The sequence below is a fragment of the Equus asinus genome, chromosome 26, assembly GCF_041296235.1.
Source record: "Equus asinus isolate D_3611 breed Donkey chromosome 26, EquAss-T2T_v2, whole genome shotgun sequence".
NCBI lineage: Eukaryota > Metazoa > Chordata > Mammalia > Perissodactyla > Equidae > Equus > Equus asinus.
The window spans coordinates 34,452,334-34,471,973 of record NC_091815.1 but is presented as its reverse complement, the minus strand read 5'-3'; the positions used below and the strand labels follow the sequence as shown (position 1 = coordinate 34,471,973).

At 61.7% G+C, this 19,640-nt stretch overlaps 3 protein-coding genes across 12 annotated transcripts in view; all 3 read left to right on the top strand.

Annotated features, from left to right (window-relative positions):
* LRRC4B (leucine rich repeat containing 4B) overlaps window positions 1-9,496 on the top strand; it is a 39,664-nt gene extending 30,168 nt beyond the window's left edge. For both annotated transcript variants that reach the window (XM_044758817.2, XM_014863711.3), the window contains exon 3: window positions 6,397-9,496. In XM_044758817.2, the coding sequence (XP_044614752.2) occupies window positions 6,397-8,241 (1,845 nt within the window). In that variant the 3' untranslated portion in view covers window positions 8,242-9,496. The remainder of the gene's footprint in view (window positions 1-6,396) is intronic.
* Window positions 9,497-10,773: 1,277 nt separating this feature from the next.
* ASPDH (aspartate dehydrogenase domain containing) lies at window positions 10,774-13,996 on the top strand. Of its 7 annotated transcripts, none has more exons than XM_070498895.1 (7): window positions 10,776-11,646; window positions 12,215-12,359; window positions 12,616-12,700; window positions 12,795-12,944; window positions 13,026-13,246; window positions 13,316-13,470; window positions 13,826-13,996. In XM_070498895.1, exons 1-7 carry the CDS (start codon window positions 10,971-10,973, stop codon window positions 13,867-13,869), a joined length of 1,476 nt encoding a protein of 491 aa, XP_070354996.1. In that variant the 5' UTR covers window positions 10,776-10,970; the 3' UTR covers window positions 13,870-13,996. The 7 variants fall into 7 exon arrangements, with proteins under 7 accessions (XP_070354995.1, XP_070354997.1, XP_070354996.1 ...); XM_070498897.1 differs by having other exon boundaries at window positions 10,777-11,646; window positions 13,400-13,470; XM_070498900.1 differs by having other exon boundaries at window positions 10,781-11,373.
* A 262-nt stretch (window positions 13,997-14,258) lies between these two features.
* JOSD2 (Josephin domain containing 2) lies at window positions 14,259-19,640 on the top strand. Of its 3 annotated transcripts, none has more exons than XM_014863708.3 (5): window positions 14,259-14,482; window positions 15,067-15,226; window positions 16,766-16,891; window positions 18,156-18,350; window positions 18,443-19,640. In XM_014863708.3, the coding sequence occupies exons 2-5, from the start codon at window positions 15,081-15,083 to the stop codon at window positions 18,540-18,542; spliced, it is 567 nt and encodes a 188-aa protein (XP_014719194.1). In that variant the 5' UTR covers window positions 14,259-14,482; window positions 15,067-15,080; the 3' UTR covers window positions 18,543-19,640. The 3 variants fall into 3 exon arrangements, with proteins under 3 accessions (XP_014719194.1, XP_044614830.1, XP_014719195.1); XM_044758895.2 differs by having other exon boundaries at window positions 14,364-14,482; window positions 15,064-15,226; XM_014863709.3 differs by having other exon boundaries at window positions 14,388-14,524.

Below are 19,640 nucleotides of genomic sequence, written 5' to 3'. Positions count from 1 at the left end.
TAGGGAAGAAACTGGAAGCCCAGAGATAGGACAAATGTTAATGATCATTATCAGCTACATCAACTATTTAAAACTTTATGTTATGGCACACTTGCCATGTCCCAAGCCCTCACTGTCTTGTCCCAGCCTCACAGTCACCCTGCAGTACCTGTGAGGAAAGTGGGCTCAGAGACGCTAGGACACTCTCCCAAGCTCACACAGCTGGTCAGCAGCAAAGCCAGGATTCAAATCCAGCTCCAGCTCCTCCCCACCCGGCTGCTCCCCAGCATCCCACAGAGGAGGGAGAATCGACTGGAATCCTGGGGAAACGGAAGAGGGTCACTATTTCAGGCAGCCCTACAGCCCATCTTCAATAAAACCAGGCTTCCCTTTGCGGCAACACCCCTCTGAGTTCTTGAGTGCGTTATTAAAGTGATTGGCGGGAGGGACCCCATGCCTTTGGGGGCGCCCCTCCCCCTCCCTTCACTCACCCCCTCCCCATCCCCACCGGGACAAAGCACGTGGGGCGGGAGCAGCTTGAGTTTCTGCCAGACTCGCCTTGTGGACGTGCCGAATCTCGGTCCCTCTGTCCCGCGGACCAGGGAGACCCGGGGAGCAGGGGGCTCTGGGCTGGAACCTCGGCTGCTCGCTTCCCGGAGGGCGCTGGGGGGCCCTGCTGAGTCGCTTGACCTCTCTGAGCCTCTGCCTCCTGGCCTCCGCCGTGGGGCACGGTGCCCACCACCCAGGCAGCTGCGAGGACTGAGTCCCCTGGGGTCCCGGGCGTTGCAGGGGGCGAGGGGGGAGGGTGCGCTGCCCGGTTCAGACCCAGGTTCTGTCACTTCCTCATCCCATGATGAGCCGCTCCTCTTCCGAAAATTGAGGCTGACACACCCGCCTTGCAGGGCTGGTGAGGGACACGCTGAGACCACGAGCAGAGAAGGCCCAGCCCAGAGCCTGGTGTGCATCACCCGCGAGCACCCACGGGTGCCAGGCCGTGCACTGAGCAAGTCTAGCCAATTACCTTGGGTCCCAGGGGGTGAGCAGTTTTCAGGTGGATGACAAGGGAAGGGCATCCTGAGCAGAGGGAACAGCATATGCAAAGGGGGGACAGTTCCCAGAGTTGACACCGTGTGGCTGAAATGGAGCTGGAGTGAGGGCCAAGCAGAGGGGAAGGGAGAGGCAGGCGGACGCCTGGCCAAGCAGGACTTCTCATGCAGGTTAAATTTCCTCCGAGGGTACTGGGGAGCCATGGAGGGCTCTAGAGGAGGAAGGTCAGATCTGGGTGTAGCAAGACCCTAGAGATGGAGAAACTGGAGGCCAGGCAGGTGGAGGCCTGAGCTGGGCTGTGGGCACAGAGAGGAGAAGATAGTCTGAGACATTCCAGAGAGACAGAACTGGGGGCTGGCCTGGTGGCGTAGTGGTTAAATTCACGCACTCTGCTTCAGCAGCCCGGGGTTTGGGCGTTGGATCCCAGGTGCATACCTAGCACTGCTTGTCAAGTCACACTGTGGAAGCGTCCCACATACAAAATAGAGGAAGACTGGGACAGATGTTAGCTCAGCAACAATCTTCCTCAGCAAAAAGAGGACAGTTGGCAATAGACGTTAGCTCAGGGCCAATCTTCCTCACCAAAAAAAAGAAAGAAAGAAAGAAAGAAAACAAAAGAAACAGCCATTGAGGCCCAGCTTCGTTCTCCGCCAGCGTTTCCCCAGGGCTGATATAAGGCCTCCTGTGGGAAGTTTCTGTGGTTACAATGTCTGGGAAACCCACAGTCCAGCCAAGAGAAACTGTCGTTTCCCACACGACTTCCTGGAACGTCAACCCGCCGCGTGCACCAGAGTCTCCAGTGGGGCCCTCGCGGGTCTAGAAGGTTCCGTCGGGAAAGCTTTTCCTCGTGTTCTTGTTCAGCAGCTCCTGGGACGAGAACACGCGGGGAGACATGCCCTACTGGGTTCTCCCCTGACGTCCCCTTGGAAGGGGAAATCGAGGCTCCCGGGACCCCTTCTCCGCCGGTCCCCACACAGGCACAGCCGCATGGCCAGCCCGGGGCCTCCTGGAGCCCTCCCGGCCCTCGCTCTGTTCTAGAAGTCAGCCACGTGCGCCACGGGAAATTACCAGAAGCATCTTAAGGGACAGACACACCTGACCCGGTCCTTTCCATGTCATCGTCTAAAACGAGTTACAGCCCCGGGAGAGAATTGGAGATGGCCGCGAAAGGCGTGTTTTTGAAGCATCTCTCATGAAATAGGAAAATGCTCACAATACAAGAGTCTTAGGAGGAAATGCAGGGCCCGGGAGAGCATATTAAAGCACCAGAATTTTGTGAGAAATAAAAAAGAAGATGGAAAAAAATATCCCCCCGCATGACACGTGTGGGGAAAAGATGGGGAGGGGTGGGTGCCACGTCGTCAACGGGAGGTAAGCCCGGCGGAGAGCTTGAGGCTGGGTTTTCTTTTCTTCTAGACATTTTGCTAAAATGAGTATCTGTTACTTTTATCAGCAGGGAAAAAATGGGACACGGAAAGTCGCTTTGTTATCCCGCTCCAATGGGGCCGGGGCGGCCCGTCCTCCCCGGAGTCTTCTTGTGTGTTTCCTCTGTCGTCCGGATCCCACTCCGTTGTCCGTGTCAACCGGTCAAAGCGACCTAGAATTCCAGGGTTTGGGGAGCCCAGAGGCAGCTGCTCGTCTCTCCCATTCACCCTGAGGCCACGAGGGGCCCGTCCTCAGGCAGGATGCCCGGGGTCAGGAATCCCCTGGAAATCTGGCTTCCACACAGGGAGGGGCCCTCAGTTCTGGTCAGGCGGGGCCCCAAGCCGGGTGGGTTGATGGGGCCAGGACTCCTCCGGAGCAGGTGATGCTGGAGCTGGGTGTCAAAGGGCAGACGGGAGCAGCCAGGAAAAAATGCAGGAAAGGTGTTCCTGGCAGAGGGGATGGAATGTGCAAAGACCTAGAGGCGGGAGATGACGGGGACGGGTGGAAGACGGAGGGGGCGAGGTCGTGCCGGCCTCCGAGCTGCCCGAGGGCAGGGACCGTGTCTTGTTATGGGATGGCACCGTGTGGAGGGGAAGATGTGGATGACGGGGGCGCTCTGGGAGGGCTGTGAGCTGGGAGGGCCGGGGGCTGTGGTATCAATGGACCCTCTGGGGCCGGGTGTCCAGGTGGAGGAGAGGAGCTGAGCCGGGGCTGGGGCCACGGACTGGAAAGGAGGGGACAGAGAACAGAGGGGAGCTGGGGGGCTGAGGGGACCCGCGAGGGTCAGGCAGGCGCCCCTGGTTTCCATCAGGAGGTGCCGTGGCAGCTCTCAAGCCACCCTCCGTGGTGGCCGCTGGACGGCCTCGGGTTCGAAGGCGCCGTCTCTCATCCCAGTGGCGCAGCCCCGGCGACCCCTCGCCAACAGTAACAATGATAACAAGGATGTGACAAGAGCCGGTGAGCACTCTCCAGGAGCCCGCACGGCCTGAGCGCTCGCAAACCTCTTTCCATCTTCCAAACGGCCCCCCGGGGTAATTTCCGTCATTGTCCCATCACAGCAGCCGGGGACCCGGAGGCCCGGAGAGCTCCAGTGATGGCCCGACAACCAGGAGGGGGGACCGGGTGCGAACAGGGCTCCATCTTCCAGGCCACATGCCTACCTCGGTTTCTGCGTCTGTCAAATGGCTCCAGTGACCGGGTGGCCGTACCGGGTGCGGCCCCGGACAGACATACCAACTCCAGGGACCTCCGTTCCCACCACCCTGAAATGGGCACCAACAGGCCCAGTCCTCAGGCTGCCAGAGGATAAAATGCAACTGTGCTCCTCAAGCATCGCCGAACCGAGGAAGAACCTTGTTAATCTGTATGGCGGCCTCAGAGCGTGGGGACCCATAACACACACAGGATTTCCAGGACTTGTGTGAAAAGAGCGTAAGATAGTTCATTTGTAAGTCGTCTTGATGACACATGGAAGTCCTAATATTTTGGATCCGTCAGGCTAAATAAATATTTTATTAAAATTTATTTCACCTGTTTTGGGGTTTTTTTAATGCCTCTTTTTTTTTTTTTTTTTTTTGGTGAGGAAGATTGGCCTTGAGCTAACACCTGTTGCCAATCTTCCTCTTTTTTTTTCTCCCCAAAGCCCCAGTGCATAGTTGTGTATCCTGGTTGTAGGTCCTTCTAGTTCCTCTATGTGGGACGCTGCCGCAGCATGGCTTGATGAGTGATGTGTAGGTCCGTGCCTAGGATCTGAAGTGGAGAACTCCAGGCTGCCAAATCGGAGCACGAACTTAACCACTATGCCCTTGGGCCAGCCCCTGTTTGTTTTTTTTTTTTTTTTTAATGTGGTTTCTAGGAAATTTAAAATTCAATATGTCACCACCTTATATTTCTGCTGGAGAGCACCGGCATAAACGGTGGCTGTCACTGTTTTACGATCGTGACGGTACGAGGAATATTATTGTTTCTTATGCTGAGTGCCTCTTGGGGACAGTCTTGGGTTACTTTTTTACTTCTTAGAAAGTGTTTTTCTACTTATTATAAAAGTAATTTGGGTTCCTTAAAGAAAAAAAATAACTACAGAATAAAAATTGCCCATAATCCCCAACAGCTGGAGTTCACCACTAAGAAGAGCTTGGGGGCCTCCCTCCAGTCTTTTCTGGGTGCAGATATGCGGGGACCTAATTCTTCAGCCTCTTTTTAGGGTTTATGAAGTCGCGACCACACAGGATGCGGCTTGGAGTTCTCCGTTTCCCCCAAAATTTCACAGGACAGGCATCTCTGCCCAGTATTAACTTGGCTTCAAAAATGCCATCGGATAGCCACGTGGTCCTCTGTGCCTCAGTGTCCCCGGCACGGTGATCAATGAGGCGACTCTAGGAAGATTCTGCCTCCCGTGTCCCGCCCAGCACTGCCCCTTCTGTGGTCCCTCCGCCTCCGCCCCGAGAGGTGGCAAATTCAGGAGACTCTCGACCCAGACGGCCTCGATCCAACCCCACGTCTGCCATCCCCTCCTGTGCAACCTTGGGCAAGTCACTGCACCTCTCTGTGCCTCCATTTCCTGTGCCTAAGATGAAGATAATTCACAACCCTTCAAGTGAAACCCTTGAGGCTGGAGGCGTTTTGGCATCCTGACGCTGGAAAGGGATGGATAGCTGGCATGTATTTTTATAGCCCCCCAGCGGGTCTTACACCCCTTATCAAATGTGCCACTATTTCTAGCGTGAAAGGTTTGAACGGTCACATGAGTGGGATCAATAAAAGCTTTAAAGAGCTTCAGACGAGTTCTGGGTTTTGCCACCAAATGGGATTTGGTGCCAAAGTCGTGAGAAATCTTCTGGGTTCCAGAGCTTTATGGATTTCAGAGTTGTGGGTATGGATAAATCCTTATTTCATAGGGCGGCCTGGCAGATGAAATGAGTGGTTGCCCATAAAGCATTCAGAACAGTGTCTGCCACCGGAGAAGTGCTCAGTGTGTGTTAGCGGCTGGCACAACTATCTTTAATCTCTTTTATTGAGGTGTCATTTACATGTAACAAAATGTCCCCATTGGACGCATTCAGTTTGGGGAGTTTTAACAGCTGCATCCACCATCCCAATACAGAACATCTCTTTCTTTCTTTCTTTTTTTTTTTTTTTTTTGGTGAGGAAGATTGGCCCTGAGCTAACATCTGTTGCCAATCTTCCTCTTTTTTTGTTTTTTTCTCCCCAAAGCCCCAGTGCATAGTTGTATATCCTAGTTGTGGGTTTTTGTGATTCTTCTATGTGGGATGCAGCCACAGCATGGCTTGATGAGCGGTGTGTAGGGCCATGCCCAGGATGCAAACCGATGAACCCCGGGCCGCCAAAGCAGAGTGAACAAACTTAACCACTGGGCTGGCCCTAAGAACTTTCCAGAAAGTTCCCTTGTGCCCGTTCCCAGCCCATCCTCCATGTACATGCACACGCGTGCTCAGAGACACGGATCTGCACACCTAGAACGTGGCCTGAGTGGAATCCTGCCACGCCTGTGCCTTGGGGTCTGGCCTCCTTTGCTCAATACGATGCCCGTGAGATTCAGCTGAGTCTCTGTGTCCATAGTTCCTTGCTTGTCATCACTGAGCCGCGGTGTCCACTGTCTAGACGCAGAGCATGTGTCCCTCACCTGCTGACAGACACCTGGGTTGCCTGGGGTCTGCCGTGAGCACCTGGCCCCGGCAGCCAGAGGGGTGTCTGCTCTCGCGGCTCCTGGGGAAACGCTGGGGCGTGGGATGGCCGGGTCGTGCGTAACTCCGTGTTCACCTTTATAAGAAACACCGCACATTGGCCTCCAGAGGGGTTTCATCCAGCCACCAGCCGAGATGGAGAGATGGGGGAGGGGGGCTGCCCCGTCCCCCTCGCCAGCGCTGGGCGACCGGGCGACGGTTCCTGGGTGTCACTGATGCGTGTCTCCCTCCCCCACCGCAGGTGATCCGGACGGACACCTTCAAGCACCTGCGGCACCTGGAGATTTTGCAGCTCAGCAAGAACCTGGTGCGAAAGATCGAGGTGGGCGCCTTCAACGGGCTGCCCAGCCTCAACACGCTGGAGCTGTTCGACAACCGGCTGACCACGGTGCCCACGCAGGCCTTCGAGTACCTGTCCAAGCTGCGGGAGCTCTGGCTGCGCAACAACCCCATCGAGAGCATCCCCTCCTACGCCTTCAACCGCGTGCCCTCGCTGCGGCGCCTGGACCTGGGCGAGCTCAAGCGGCTGGAGTACATCTCGGAGGCGGCCTTCGAGGGCCTGGTCAACCTGCGCTACCTCAATCTGGGCATGTGCAACCTCAAGGACATCCCCAACCTGACGGCCCTGGTGCGCCTGGAGGAGCTGGAGCTGTCGGGCAACCGGCTGGACCTGATCCGCCCGGGCTCCTTCCAGGGCCTCACCAGCCTGCGCAAGCTGTGGTTGATGCACGCCCAGGTGGCCACCATCGAACGCAACGCCTTCGACGACCTCAAGTCGCTGGAGGAGCTCAACCTGTCCCACAACAACCTGATGTCGCTGCCCCACGACCTCTTCACGCCCCTGCACCGCCTGGAGCGCGTCCACCTCAACCATAACCCCTGGCACTGCAACTGCGACGTGCTCTGGCTGAGCTGGTGGCTCAAGGAGACGGTGCCCAGTAACACCACGTGCTGCGCCCGCTGCCACGCGCCCGCCGGCCTCAAGGGGCGCTACATCGGCGAGCTGGACCAGTCGCACTTCACCTGCTACGCGCCCGTCATCGTGGAGCCGCCCACGGACCTCAACGTCACCGAAGGGATGGCGGCCGAGCTCAAGTGCCGCACGGGCACCTCCATGACCTCGGTCAACTGGCTGACGCCCAACGGCACCCTCATGACCCACGGCTCCTACCGCGTGCGCATCTCCGTCCTGCACGACGGCACGCTCAACTTCACCAACGTCACCGTGCAGGACACGGGCCAGTACACGTGCATGGTGACGAACTCGGCCGGCAACACCACCGCCTCGGCCACGCTCAACGTCTCGGCCGTGGACCCCGTGGCGGCCGGCGGGGCGGGAGGCCCGGGAGGAGGCCCCGGGGGTGGCGCTGGCGGTCCAGGGGGCAGCGGTGGCTACACCTACTTTACCACGGTGACCGTGGAGACCCTGGAGACGCAGCCCGGAGAGGAGGCCCTGCAGCCGCGGGGGACGGAGAAGGAGCCCCCGGGGCCCACGACGGACGGCGTGTGGGGGGGAGGCCGGCCCGGGGATGCAGCCGGCCCCGCCTCGTCGTCCACCACGGCGCCCGCCCCGCGCTCGTCGCGGCCCACGGAGAAGGCGTTCACGGTGCCCATCACGGATGTGACGGAGAACGCCCTCAAGGACCTGGACGACGTGATGAAGACCACCAAGATCATCATCGGCTGCTTCGTGGCCATCACGTTCATGGCCGCCGTGATGCTGGTGGCCTTCTACAAGCTGCGCAAACAGCACCAGCTCCACAAGCACCACGGGCCCACGCGCACCGTGGAGATCATCAACGTGGAGGACGAGCTGCCCGCCGCCTCGGCCGTGTCCGTGGCCGCCGCCGCCGCCGTGGCCGGCGGGGGAGGGGTCGGCGGGGACAGCCACCTGGCCCTGCCCGCCCTGGAGCGCGACCACCTCAACCACCACCACTACGTGGCGGCCGCCTTCAAGGCGCACTACAGCAGCAACCCGAGCGGCGGGGGCTGCGGGGGCAAGGGCCCGCCCGGCCTCAACTCCATCCACGAACCTCTGCTCTTCAAGAGCGGCTCCAAGGAGAACGTGCAAGAGACGCAGATCTGAAGGCGCGGGGCGGGGCTGGGGGCGCGCGGTGGGCGTGGCCAGCCTGGACCCCGCCCCGCAGCCGCGGCCCCGCCCCCTCTCCCCCGGGCGCACCGGGACCGCGGGGCTGGGGGGGGCGGCTCCGAGCCCCATCGCGTCCGGACCCAGGGCGGCTGGCCCCAGCGAGGACAGGGTGGGGCTCCGGGCACCGAGTCTGCGCGGCCCCGGCCCCGCCCCCCCATCCCCGACGACGGGAGGGGCCGCGGGGTCCAGGAGAAGCGACTGGGAACCTCCGCTTTTCCTCCTCGCTCTCCCGATCCACCACCGTTCCCGGCCCGCCCCCCGCCTTCCAGGGGAGAGAGGAGCTTTTTGGAGGGGCGTCCTTTCCCCTCGCCCCCTAACGATCTCCCTTTTACGGTTCATTTTTTTGCAATTCGACGCCTGTCCCCCTCTCCCCGTCCCCCCCCTCCGCCCTCGAAACGGAAGAGACCGACACGTCGTCAGAGCCTCCGGCCGCCCCGGCCCTGTCCCCGCGCTCAGTCCACTCCGGCCCCGGCCCCGTGTGCTGGGGGGGCCGCCTCCGCCCGCCCCCGCCGTCGCCCCCAGCCCTCCCCTGCCCCACAGACTCTTTTGATACTGAAGGGAGGTTTGCGTCAACGACTACCTGCTCTGTAATTACTTTAAAAAAAAAACACGGAAAAAGTAAAAAAAAAAATTTTTTTTTTTTTTGGTCATGAAAGCATGGAGGAGAGAGGAAACGGAATGTGGGTGGGGTGCGGAAGGAGAGGAGGGGAAACTCAAGGTCACAGGTCCCATCTGCAAGGTGAGGGGGGTTGCGGCACCTCCCCGGTGGTCCCAGCCCCCATGCCCTTCACCTCAGGGACCTTTGGCAGGCCTGGGTCACCCAGGACACGTGCATCGAATGTCCCCGCAGCCCTTGTGAGGCAGATACTGGGGGCCTCCCCGCCCCCTGCTTCACAGCAGAAACCCAAGGGGCCTGTTAGTTTTCTGGGCCGGCTGCGATGAGGTCCCACAGACTGCGGGGCAGGGCAACAGGCATTTGGTGGGTCACAGTTCTGGCTCCAGGAATCCCAGATCAAGGTGTGGGCAGGGCTGAGCTCCCTCTGGATTGGGTTCTGGGGTCCTCGTCGCCTCTTCCAGCTCCTGGTCCCCCCAGACCTTCCTTGTGGCAGCGTCACTGCGATCTCCACATGGCCTTCTTCCTGTGTCTTGTCACCTTGTCTTCCCTCTGAGCGTGTCTGTGTCCCAGTTCTCCCTTTTTATAAGGACACCGGGGGTATTGGATTAGGGCCCACCCTCCTCCAGCAGGCCCTCGTTGTGACTGGCTCATCTGCCAAGACCCTGTTTCCAAATTGGGTCCCATTCACAGGTCCTGGAGGTCAGGACTGCGGCCTCTCTGTTTGGAGGACACAATTCAAGCCACAACAGAGCCGAACCAGAGTGTCCTTCTCCACTGCAGACCCATTTGTGACACTGCCTGGCGACAGCGACAGCGGGTGGCACCGAAGGGGAGGGGAGGAGTGATGGGGCGGGTGTGAGGGTTCAAGGGGAGCTCTCGCTGCACCCGGGCCTGCTGGGCAGGAGGGGAGCTGCGCTGTGGTCAGGTGAACACAGAGGCAGGAGGGATGGGGCCCGGGACCTGGGAGGGGGGAGGCCACCGTAGAGCCCCCAGGGGCGGGACAGGAGCCAGCAAGGGGGAGCGAACACCGGGAGTCAGCCAGGACCGTGGGCAGCTGCTGGGGGGGGCCCAAGGAGGCCAACGTGCCAGCACAGCCTCAAGAGGACTGGGGTGGCCAGTTCTGTGTAGACAGGCAGATGCCAACCAGAAGCAGGGGGTCCAGGCAGGACAAGGCGTGTGGACACGCAGGGCTGGGAGAGGGGAGCAGGCTGGGTCTCAGTCCCCTTTCTCCCCTCGCCTCTGCCCATCCTGGCCCCCATACGTGGCAGACCTGGGTGCTGTGGGACCCCCAGGCCCCATGGACTCCACGACTGAAGGTATGGTCCGTGTGCCAGGCCTGCCCCTCTTCCCTGGCTGTTTCTGCCCCACAGCATCCCCCACCGGCCCCCAGGGCTCTTAAAGCAAATTCTTCCCTTATCAGCCACTGTCGCCTCTGCTGCGACGGGACCGTCTGGCTGGGGTCTCAGGCCCTATCTCTCTGCTCTGCCTGCTCCACTGCCTGTGGACCCGGGACTCTCCCCCTCGCTCCCTCTTTCATGCTCTTTCTCTCTCGTCCTCTTTCAGCGCCCCGATCCTGGTTGCCATGGCAACGCTGCAGCGGGTACCAGGTGGCGGCTGGGGGCAGGGCTCTGCCGCAGCCTCCGCCATTTCCGATGCCAGGCACCCGCGAGGCGCAGGGCTGGGGCTCATTTCGGGGGGCACTCGGGGCCTCCCCAGGCCTGGCAGGCAGATGGGAGGTGGGGAGAGGGGAGGGACATGTGTGGGAGCGAGAATGTTCCATGGGGGGCTCGGGGGGGTGGGGGGTGGCGCGCTGGGGGTATCGTGGCGGGGGAGGGGAGGATGAAAGGTGGGAAGTCAAGGTGAACTGAGGGGTGATCAGGTGGAGGGAGGAAGGTTCTGGAGAGGGGCTGGGGAGATGGGCCCACTGAGGCTAGGATGAGCCCAATACGCACTCTGGCTGCCTTGTGGGGAGACGGGGCATGACCAGGCCAGGCCTTCTTCGGACCTCTAGGTGGGGAGGAGGTGAGGGCCTGGCCCGGCTGGGGACAGGATGGCAGCCAGCCCAGAGGAGGTGGGGGAGGGGGGAGCTGGAGGGCCAGAGAGCCAGGGAGAGGCCGAGAGACAGCGGCAGAGTGGGAGCGAGATCAGAGACCGAGAAAGAGAAGGGAGAAAACACGGAGGAGAAATGTTGACGAGAAACACGGCGCCCGAGGCACAGGGAGCGGCCTTGAGGGCGGGGATTGGAAAGGCAGGGGCAAGGGACAGACTGCGAGCCCAGCGTCCCGTCACCATCTCCTCTCCCTGGCTCCCAACCCTCTCTACCCGCCCCCCAAGCAGGATGCAGTTTCCATGGCAACCTGGCCGGCCCCGAAAGGGGGGCGGGGGACTGCAGAGGAAATTTTCCACATCAGCAGGAAAGGAGGAGGGCGCGATGCAGAGAAGGACCTGGCCGGGTATAGTGGGGACCACGCGGGGCCCCTGGAACCCCGAGTCACCGCGGCCACGGCCCCAGGATGCTGCCCCGCCCCCAGGCAGCCAACCTGCGCGGGAAGGGGGAAGGTTCTGGAGAGGCTCGGGGTCAAATGTCCAAAGATCAGCCGCGGTCCAGGCCTCGGGTGTGGGGGCAGCGAGCAGCCGACGGAGCTCCGACCGCGAGCGCAGCTGCCAGGGCATGGCCCTCGACGGGGCGCCGCGGAGGGTGGGGGTGGTGGGCTACGGCCGCCTCGGTGAGTCCCTGCCCGTCTGGGGCCTCTTCCCAGGCCCCTTCCTGAAGCCCCCAAAAGTCCCTGTGCCCCCGACAAACACACCTTTCATCAGTGTTTATCTGGGCCCTGGCTCTGTCTCCGTGCCCCCAGGGGCATCTTCCACTTTCCATATCGGGGCTCCGTCCCCCTCTCTCTGGGTCCCTGTCCCCCTCTCCCTGGGTCCGTGTCCCTCTCTCTCTGGGTCCATGTCCCCCTCTCCCTGGGTCCGTGTCCCCCTCTCTCTGGGTCCCTGTCCCCCTCTCTCTGGGTCCATGTCCCCCTCTCTCTGGGTCCCTGTGCCCCTCTCTCTGGGTCCCTGTGCCCCTCTCTCTGGGTCCCTGTCCCCCTCTCTCTGGGTCCCTGTCCCCCTCTCCCTGGGTCCATGTCCCCCTCTCTCTGGGTCCCTGTCCCCCTCTCTCTGGGTCCCTGTCCCCCTCTCTCTGGGTCCCTGTCCCCCTCTCTCTGGGTCTCTGTCCCCCTCTCTCTGGGTCCATGTCCCCCTCTCTCTGGGTCCCTGTCCCCCTCTCTGAGTCTCCTTTCGTCTCCCCAGGACAGTTCCTTGTTTCCCACCTGCTGACCAAGGGACCGGAACTGGGCCTAGAACTTGTTTTTGTCTGGAATCGCGATCCAGCACGAATGGCGGGGAGCGTGCCCCCTTCCCTGCAGCTCCAGAACCTCGCTGCCGTTGGGGAGAGGTCAGTGACCTCACCCTCAAGAGTGGGGCTGCCTGAAGCTCCTGTCTGGCCTCCCTTGGGTGCTGTGTGATTTTGGTCGAGTCCCTTACCCTCTCTGGGCCTTGGTTCACCCAAATGTGAAACGAGACAAGCCATCCAGCCTGTTTCCCCTCCCGGGCCAGGGTGAAGCCTGCCAGGCCTCTATAAACTCTGAGGGGCCTGGGGAGGGGAGACCTAATGCGGCTCCAAGGCCCTCCCCCATCTCTCCGTCTCCCAGGCACCCTGACCTTGTGGTGGAAGTGGCCCATCCCAAAATAATCCACGAATCTGGGGCACAAATCCTGCGTTATGCCAATCTCCTGGTGAGCCCCACCCCTTCCGCCATGCCCCGCCCCCCGACCCCCAAAGTGGGACGGGTCCCCTGACCTCAGCCCCTCCCACCTGCACCTGCCCCAGGTGGGGTCCCCCTCAGCCCTGGCTGACCCGGCCACAGAGCAGCAGCTCCTGGAGGCCTCGCGCCGCTGGGACCACGCTGTGTTTGTGGCCCGGGGGGCCTTGTGGGGCACTGAGGACATCGCCAGGTTGGACGCAGCCGGGGGCCTCCAGGTGAGGGCCCGCTGGGCTCCCCGGGAACCGGAGGGGGCCTGCAGAGACCCCCGGGCCCCCTGATCCCAGTCTCACTTCCAGAGCCTCCGTGTCACCATGGCCACGCACCCCGATGGCTTCCGGCTCGAGGGCGCCCTGGCTGCGGCGCACAGCACGGGGCCTCGCACGGTGCTCTACGAAGGCCCCGTGCGCGGGCTCTGCCCCTTCGCCCCCCGCAACTCCAACACCATGGCGGCCGCCGCCCTGGCCGCCCCCAGCCTGGGCTTCGACCGCGTGATCGGGGTGCTTGTGGCCGATCTCAGGTGAGCTAAGCCGAGCCGGGGCTTGGGCCGCAGCCGGGCCGGCCACACTGACCGCTCTGCCCGCCCCAGCCTCACGGACACGCATGTGGTGGACGTGGAGCTGAGCGGACCCCCGGGCCCCACGGGCCGAAGCTTTGCTGTGCACACCCACAGGGAGAACCCCGCCGAGCCAGGCGCCGTCACCGGCTCCGCCACTGTCACCGCCTTCTGGCACAGCCTCCTGGGTGCGGCCGGGCCCCCGTCCCCGGGCCTGGGCTCCCGGGCTCTGCAGGGCGTGGGTCTCGGGCGCTGCTGCTTCTGCAGCTGTGGTTGATGACCGATCTTTATTTCTGAGTCCCCTTAACCTTCCACTCCACGGCTCTGAATCTGCGTCTCTCTCTCTCTGTCCAGGTCTCCTCTTTCTGAGTCTGTGTCCCCCGCTCTCTGGGACCCTCCCTTCCCTCTGTGTCTCTGTCCCCCTCTGGGTCCCTGGCCCTCTCTGCAGGTCTTCCTCCACCCCCGGCTTGCTCTGTCCCCTCCTCCAGGTGTCTGTCTCTCTCCCTCTCTGTCTCAGCCTCTCATTCCCCGTATCCCCCGCAGGCTGCTGCCAGCTCCCCTCCAGGCCCGGGATCCATCTCTGCTGAGAAGCCTGCTCCTGCCCCAGAGGACATGCTCGGCTCATTGACCCCCTCCCCACCCTCCCGCTGCCCTGGCCTCAGTTTCCCTGGATCTCCCTCTTGTCTCAGTAAATATTGGAGGCTTTTCTCTCAACACGGTCTGGCGTCTGCTCCCTTTTTGCCCTTCTGTGACGTCACGCTGTATCTTCATGCTAAGCATGACGCCACTGGAGGGGGCGGGCACACATGGGAGTAACACTCCCGGAAGCTATCGCGAGAGCCTACCCACTACATTTCCCAGAACCCTCTGAGCAGCAGGGGGCGTGGTAGTGCACGGAGGGTTGGGCCTCTAGACGGCACATTTCCGGGATTCGCCGCAGGGACTGACGGGAGTTGTAGTCCCGCCTTCTTGGGGCGAGAGCGGACTTCCGGGTCACGCTACCCAATCGCTCCGTGCCGAGCAAGAGCACTTGGGGGGCCCGCCGGGAGTCGTAGTCCAGCACCCGCGGGCCGCCGGGAGGTGTAGTCCGTCCCGCTTGCCCAGTCACAGCGGCGCAGCCAGCCCCGCGCTCGGAGCCCGGAGCCGCCGGCCAGGGGGATGCGGGAGCCCCTGGTTCGGGGGAGCAGAGAGGCAGGCGGGGTGAGGGTCGTTGCCAGGCAACGGGCAAGCGTGGCGGTTGGGGTACGGGTCGGGGAAAGGGCTCTGTTGCTTGGTGTCTGGGGAGGGGGCCCTGTTGCCAGGTGACAGGAGGAGAGAATCCTGTTGTTTAGTGAACAGGAGAGGAGACTTTTGTTGCTAGGCGACCAGAAGAGACCCTGTTACCTAGAGACAGGGGAGGAGGATCCCTCTATTGCTAAGTAACAGAGAAGAGAGTTGTTACCTAGTGGGGGGGGGGAATCCTCTGTTGCTAGGTAACCAGAGAGCGAGCCTGTTACCTAGAGACAGGGGAGGAGGTTTCTCTGTTGCTAGGTGACCACCATAGGGACCCTTTCGCTCAGGGATGCGGTGGGGGTGGTCCTCTGTTGCTAGGTGAGCAGAAGAGAGAGCATTTTTCCTGGGAGTAGGGGGTGGAGGTACCCTCTTGCCAGGAGAGGACCCGGGAAGCAGGGTCAGGGGCCCAGTGTCCCCTCACCACCAATGGCGGTGCCCCCAGGGCCTGCTGGCAGGTTGGGCCTCCAGATCGCGGGCCCCCTGAGTACCTTCTCCCCACGCCCCCTAAGCAGGAGCCGAGGACGGCATGTCCCAGGCCCCAGGAGCACAGCCGAGCCCGCCCTCCGTGTACCACGAACGGCAGCGCTTGGAGCTGTGTGCCGTCCACGCCCTCAACAACGTCCTGCAGCAGCAGCTCTTCACCCAGGAGGCTGCCGACGAGATCTGCAAGAGGTGACCGTCTGCTGCCCTCACCACCGGAGAAGCGGGGCCCGCAGAGGCCCAGCCACCGGCCTGCGTCTCCCAGCGAGGCCAGGGCCGAGCCGGGGGTCTCAGAGAGGGAGCCGTGGCCTCCCGTACCTATCTGTCCCCACGCCTCAGCCCCAGCTCAGGCCCCACCCTCTCTTATCTGGGCCCTCCTTGTCCCCACTCCCCTCCAGCCTCCCAGCTTCCAGTTTTTCTCCTCCAGTCCATGCTACACACGCCCCACACTGCCGCTGCCCCTCTGCTGCTCACCGTCCTCTCGTGGCTCCCCGGCCCCCCTGGGAGATGTCCCGAGCCCCACAGCCTGAGAACCAAGGCGTGGCTTGCTCTGGTCCCCACCTGCCTCTGCAGCTTCATATCTTGCCGCTCCCCTCAAACCAAACTGCTCTCCGGCCCCTGAATGAGCCACCCCATCATGCCTCTGGGCCTTTGCACGGGCCATTCTTTCTGCCTGGCACGGCTTCCTCCTCTTGGCAGCCCAGAAGGTTCCTCCTCTCTATTCAAGATGTCAGACATCACTTTGTTCTCTCTCTGCCCCATCCCCGCCTCTGTCGCCACAGCCCCGGCCCCAGCTCGGGCCCCATCACCACCTAGACCCTCCCTTGGTCGCCAGTCTCTCCTCCAGTCAGTCCTGCAATGCCCCCACACCTAGAGGCGACCCTGTCTCCCCCTCTCTTCTCACAGCCCTCCCGTGGCCCCCCAGCATCCTCAGGCAGAGTCCCAACCCCTGAGGCTGATTATTATAGAACTTATTTATCTCGTGTCATTCAAAACAGGGACTGGTCAACTCCTTCACGACAAGGCCGTGCTGGAGCCCCAGAGATGAGTCCGCTAGGAGCCCAGCTTTGAGGGAGGCCAGGGAAACAGACACACAGCAAAATAACACACGAACTTTCCCCTCTCCGACCCCTCCCCCCGCCCTGCCCACCAAAGGCCCAGAGAGAGAACAGAGGTGCCGTTGTTCAGAGGAGGCAGGGCCCAGAGAGACGAGTGGTGACGGGGTGGGCCTCCCGGGCCGGGGCACAGACAGCTGGAGGAAGGGCTGGGAGGCAGGAGCACAGGAGATGTGGTTGGGGACAGGTGGCTGGGAAGGGGTGGGGCAGGAGTGAGGCTAGGAGGCCCGCAGGGGCCAGACTGGGGGGGCCTCGAAGGCCAGGCTGAGGGGCTGGGACTCTATCGTGGGGGGATGGGGAGGGCTGGGGCAGGGGCAGCACTGGGGGTAGAAGGAGCCCCCAGCCCTGTGGGAGGTGGACTGGAGGGGGAGACTGGAGGCTGGTGAGGGTCCAGGGGGAGGAGGACATGGCCTGAGCAGGGAGACGGGGTTGGAGGATGGGCAGAGAGTCGGGGGGCATGGGGAATACGACTTGGGGCTGAAGAGTTGTGGGGGCTGAAGAAAGGCAAGAGTCCAAAGGTTGGGTGACCCACGGACCCTGGGACTCTCCTGCTTTGTGGGGATAGTGAGGCCTTTCCGGGGGCCCCCCACTCAGGCTCCTACCACTCCCCAACCAGGTTGGCCCCAGACTCCCGGCTGAACCCCCATCGCAGCCTCCTGGGCACTGGCAACTATGACGTCAACGTGATCATGGCCGCCCTGCAGGGGCTGGGCCTGGCCGCCGTGTGGTGGGACAGAAGGAGGTGGGACCCACAGCACCAGGTCCTGTGTGCTGAGCTTGGCACAGGGGGTGTGATGTGATGGTAGTCAGTGTGGGACAAAGCAGGACAGGGGATGAATGGCTAGAGGGAGGGAGGAAGGGGTAGATGGATGAAGGTTTGTGTGGCTGGATGATGGCTGCCTGGCAGACAGATGGGTTGGGAGATGGGAGAAGGAGGAGCAGGATGACTAGATGGTCAATGGGATGAGTCAGTGGATGGATGATGGGTGGACTAATGGTAACTGGGTAACTAAGTGGATGGTGAGTGGGGGGTTGGATGTGTTAAGTAGGTGGTGATTGGGCAATGGGATGGATGAATAGATGGGTGGTTGAGTGAATAGAAAATGGATAGTTGGTAGGCAGTGGATAGCAAACAGGTGGTTGGGTAGGTGGATGGATCAATGCATAGATGGATGGATGGATGAATGGATGGAAGGATGGAGGGATGGGTAGGTGGATGGATGGATGGAAGAATGGGTGGGTGGATGGATGGAAGAATGGGTGGGTGGATGGATGGATGGGTGGATGGAAGGATGGGTGGATGCATGGATGGGTGGGTGGGTGGATGGATGGATGGATGGATGGAAGGATAGGTGGGTGGGTGGATGGGTGGACGGATGGATAAATAGTAGATGAGCAGTTGCCTGGCTGTTGGGTAAGTTGTTGGGCTGGCGGCTGGCTGGCTGGTGGTTGATTGTGTCAGTGGGTGGATAATGTTTGGTGAATGGTAGCTGGGCAGTTGGATGGTGGATGGTTGTTAGATGGCTGGGAAGTTTGGATGGGTGGGCGGGTGGGCAGGTGATCTATGAAGGATGATAACAGATAGATGGAGAACGTCAAAGGTAGCTGTGTGAAGAGTGGATGGGGAGTTGAGTGGATGCTGTAGAAGGTGTTGGGTGGGTGGGTGGTGGTGGGATGAACAGTAGATGGGAGGTTGGATGGAGGGTGGTGGACTAGGGGTCTCGATGGGTAGGAGGGTGGTGGCTGGATGGGTAAGTGGGTGCATCATGGGTGGATAATGGACAGATGTGTGGTGGAGGGGTGACGAGTGAGTTGGGTCGGTGGCTGACTGGGGGCAGCTTTGGCTGGGTGATCAGGTGAGAGGATGGGCTGTTGGGGACAGTCCTTGGCTGGGCTCAGGCAGCCACCGCCACCACGCCAGCCTGGGCCCCAGCTGTTCAGTAACCTTGGGCCAGTGGGTGCCACTGAGGGCCGGCCTGACCACATGTCCCCGCCCACCCGCACAGGTCCCTGTCCCAGCTGGCCCTCCCCCAGGTGCTGGGGCTGATCCTGAACCTGCCCTCGCCCGTGTCGCTGGGGCTGCTGTCCCTGCCGCTGCGCCGGCGGCACTGGGTGGCCCTGCGCCAGGTGGACGGCGTCTACTACAACCTGGACTCCAAGCTGCGGGCGCCCGAGGCCCTGGGGGACGAGGACGGCGTCAGGTGAGGGGGAGGCAACCCCAGGGCTGGGGCTTGGCACCAGACCCCCTCCCCTGGAGCCCCCTGGGCCTCAGTTTCCCCATTTCTCCACCCAGGACCTTCCTGGCAGCCGCATTGGCTCAGGGCCTGTGTGAGGTGCTGCTGGTGGTGACCAAGGAGGTGGAGGAGAAGGGGGGCTGGCTGCGGACAGACTGACCCCGCGCAGGAGGGAACCACAGCTGCCCGCCCGACCGGCGCACTCCCTGTGCCTCCACGTCCGCCTCCCGAGCGAGCGCGCGCCGGGGAAGGGCCAGCCGCACCTCATGGACCCCTCCGCGGCCCGACCCCCCTCCCTGCACCCCTGCTCCCCAACCACTGCTGCCTCAGTAAACATGCTGATCTGCGCCCGGCCGGCCCGCATCTGCTGGGCCCCTTCCTCCAGTGACTCCCGTTCATCAGAGAGGCCGGTCCCCTGCGAGCCCATGCCCCTCTCTTGGCCACCTCATGCCAGTCTCTCACCTCTCCGGGCCTCCGTTTCCTCATCGGGGACACAGCAGAAAACAGCACAATCCCTGCCCTCGCGGGGCAGCGGGCTGGGGACCAGGAGCCAATGACTCAGTGCCGTCTAGAGTGCTGTGCCGGGTGTGTGCCAAGGAGCCAGCAGGCGCTGATTTCTTGACTCAAAGCTCTACTCAGCGATTGCAGTAATGGCCCCAAAGATGTCCACGTCCTCATCCGTGGAACCGGCGAGTATGTCCCACCATGTGGCAAAGAGGAATGAAGGTTGCAAAAACACTGACCTTAAAAGAGGGACATTATCCTGCCTTCTCCCCATGGCCCAGTGAAGTCACGAGGGTTCTTAAAAGTGGAGAGGGAGGGGCCAGCCCTGGCGGCCTAGTGGTTAAGTGCAGCGTGCTCTGCTTCAGCAGCCTGGGCCCAGTTCCCAGGCACAGACCTACACCACTCTGTTAGCGGCCATGCTGTGCTGGCGGCCTACCCTCTAAAAAATAGAGGAAGATTGGCACCATGTTAGCTCAGGGCCAATCTTCCTCAGGAAAAAAAAATGTGGAGAAGAGGAGGAGAGTCAGAGGAAGGAAGCAGGGTCAGAGGGACACTACACAGCCAGCTTTGAGGATGAGAAGGGGCCGTGAGCTGGAAGTTCAGGGGGCCTCCAGGAACTGGAACAGGCAACCACGTTTTCCCCCGGGGCCTCCAGAAGGAGCCTGCCTGCCCACCCCTTGACTTAGCGCAGCGAGCCTCATCTTGGACTTCTGACCTCCAGAGCGTCAAATAAATGTGTGTTGTTTTAAGCCA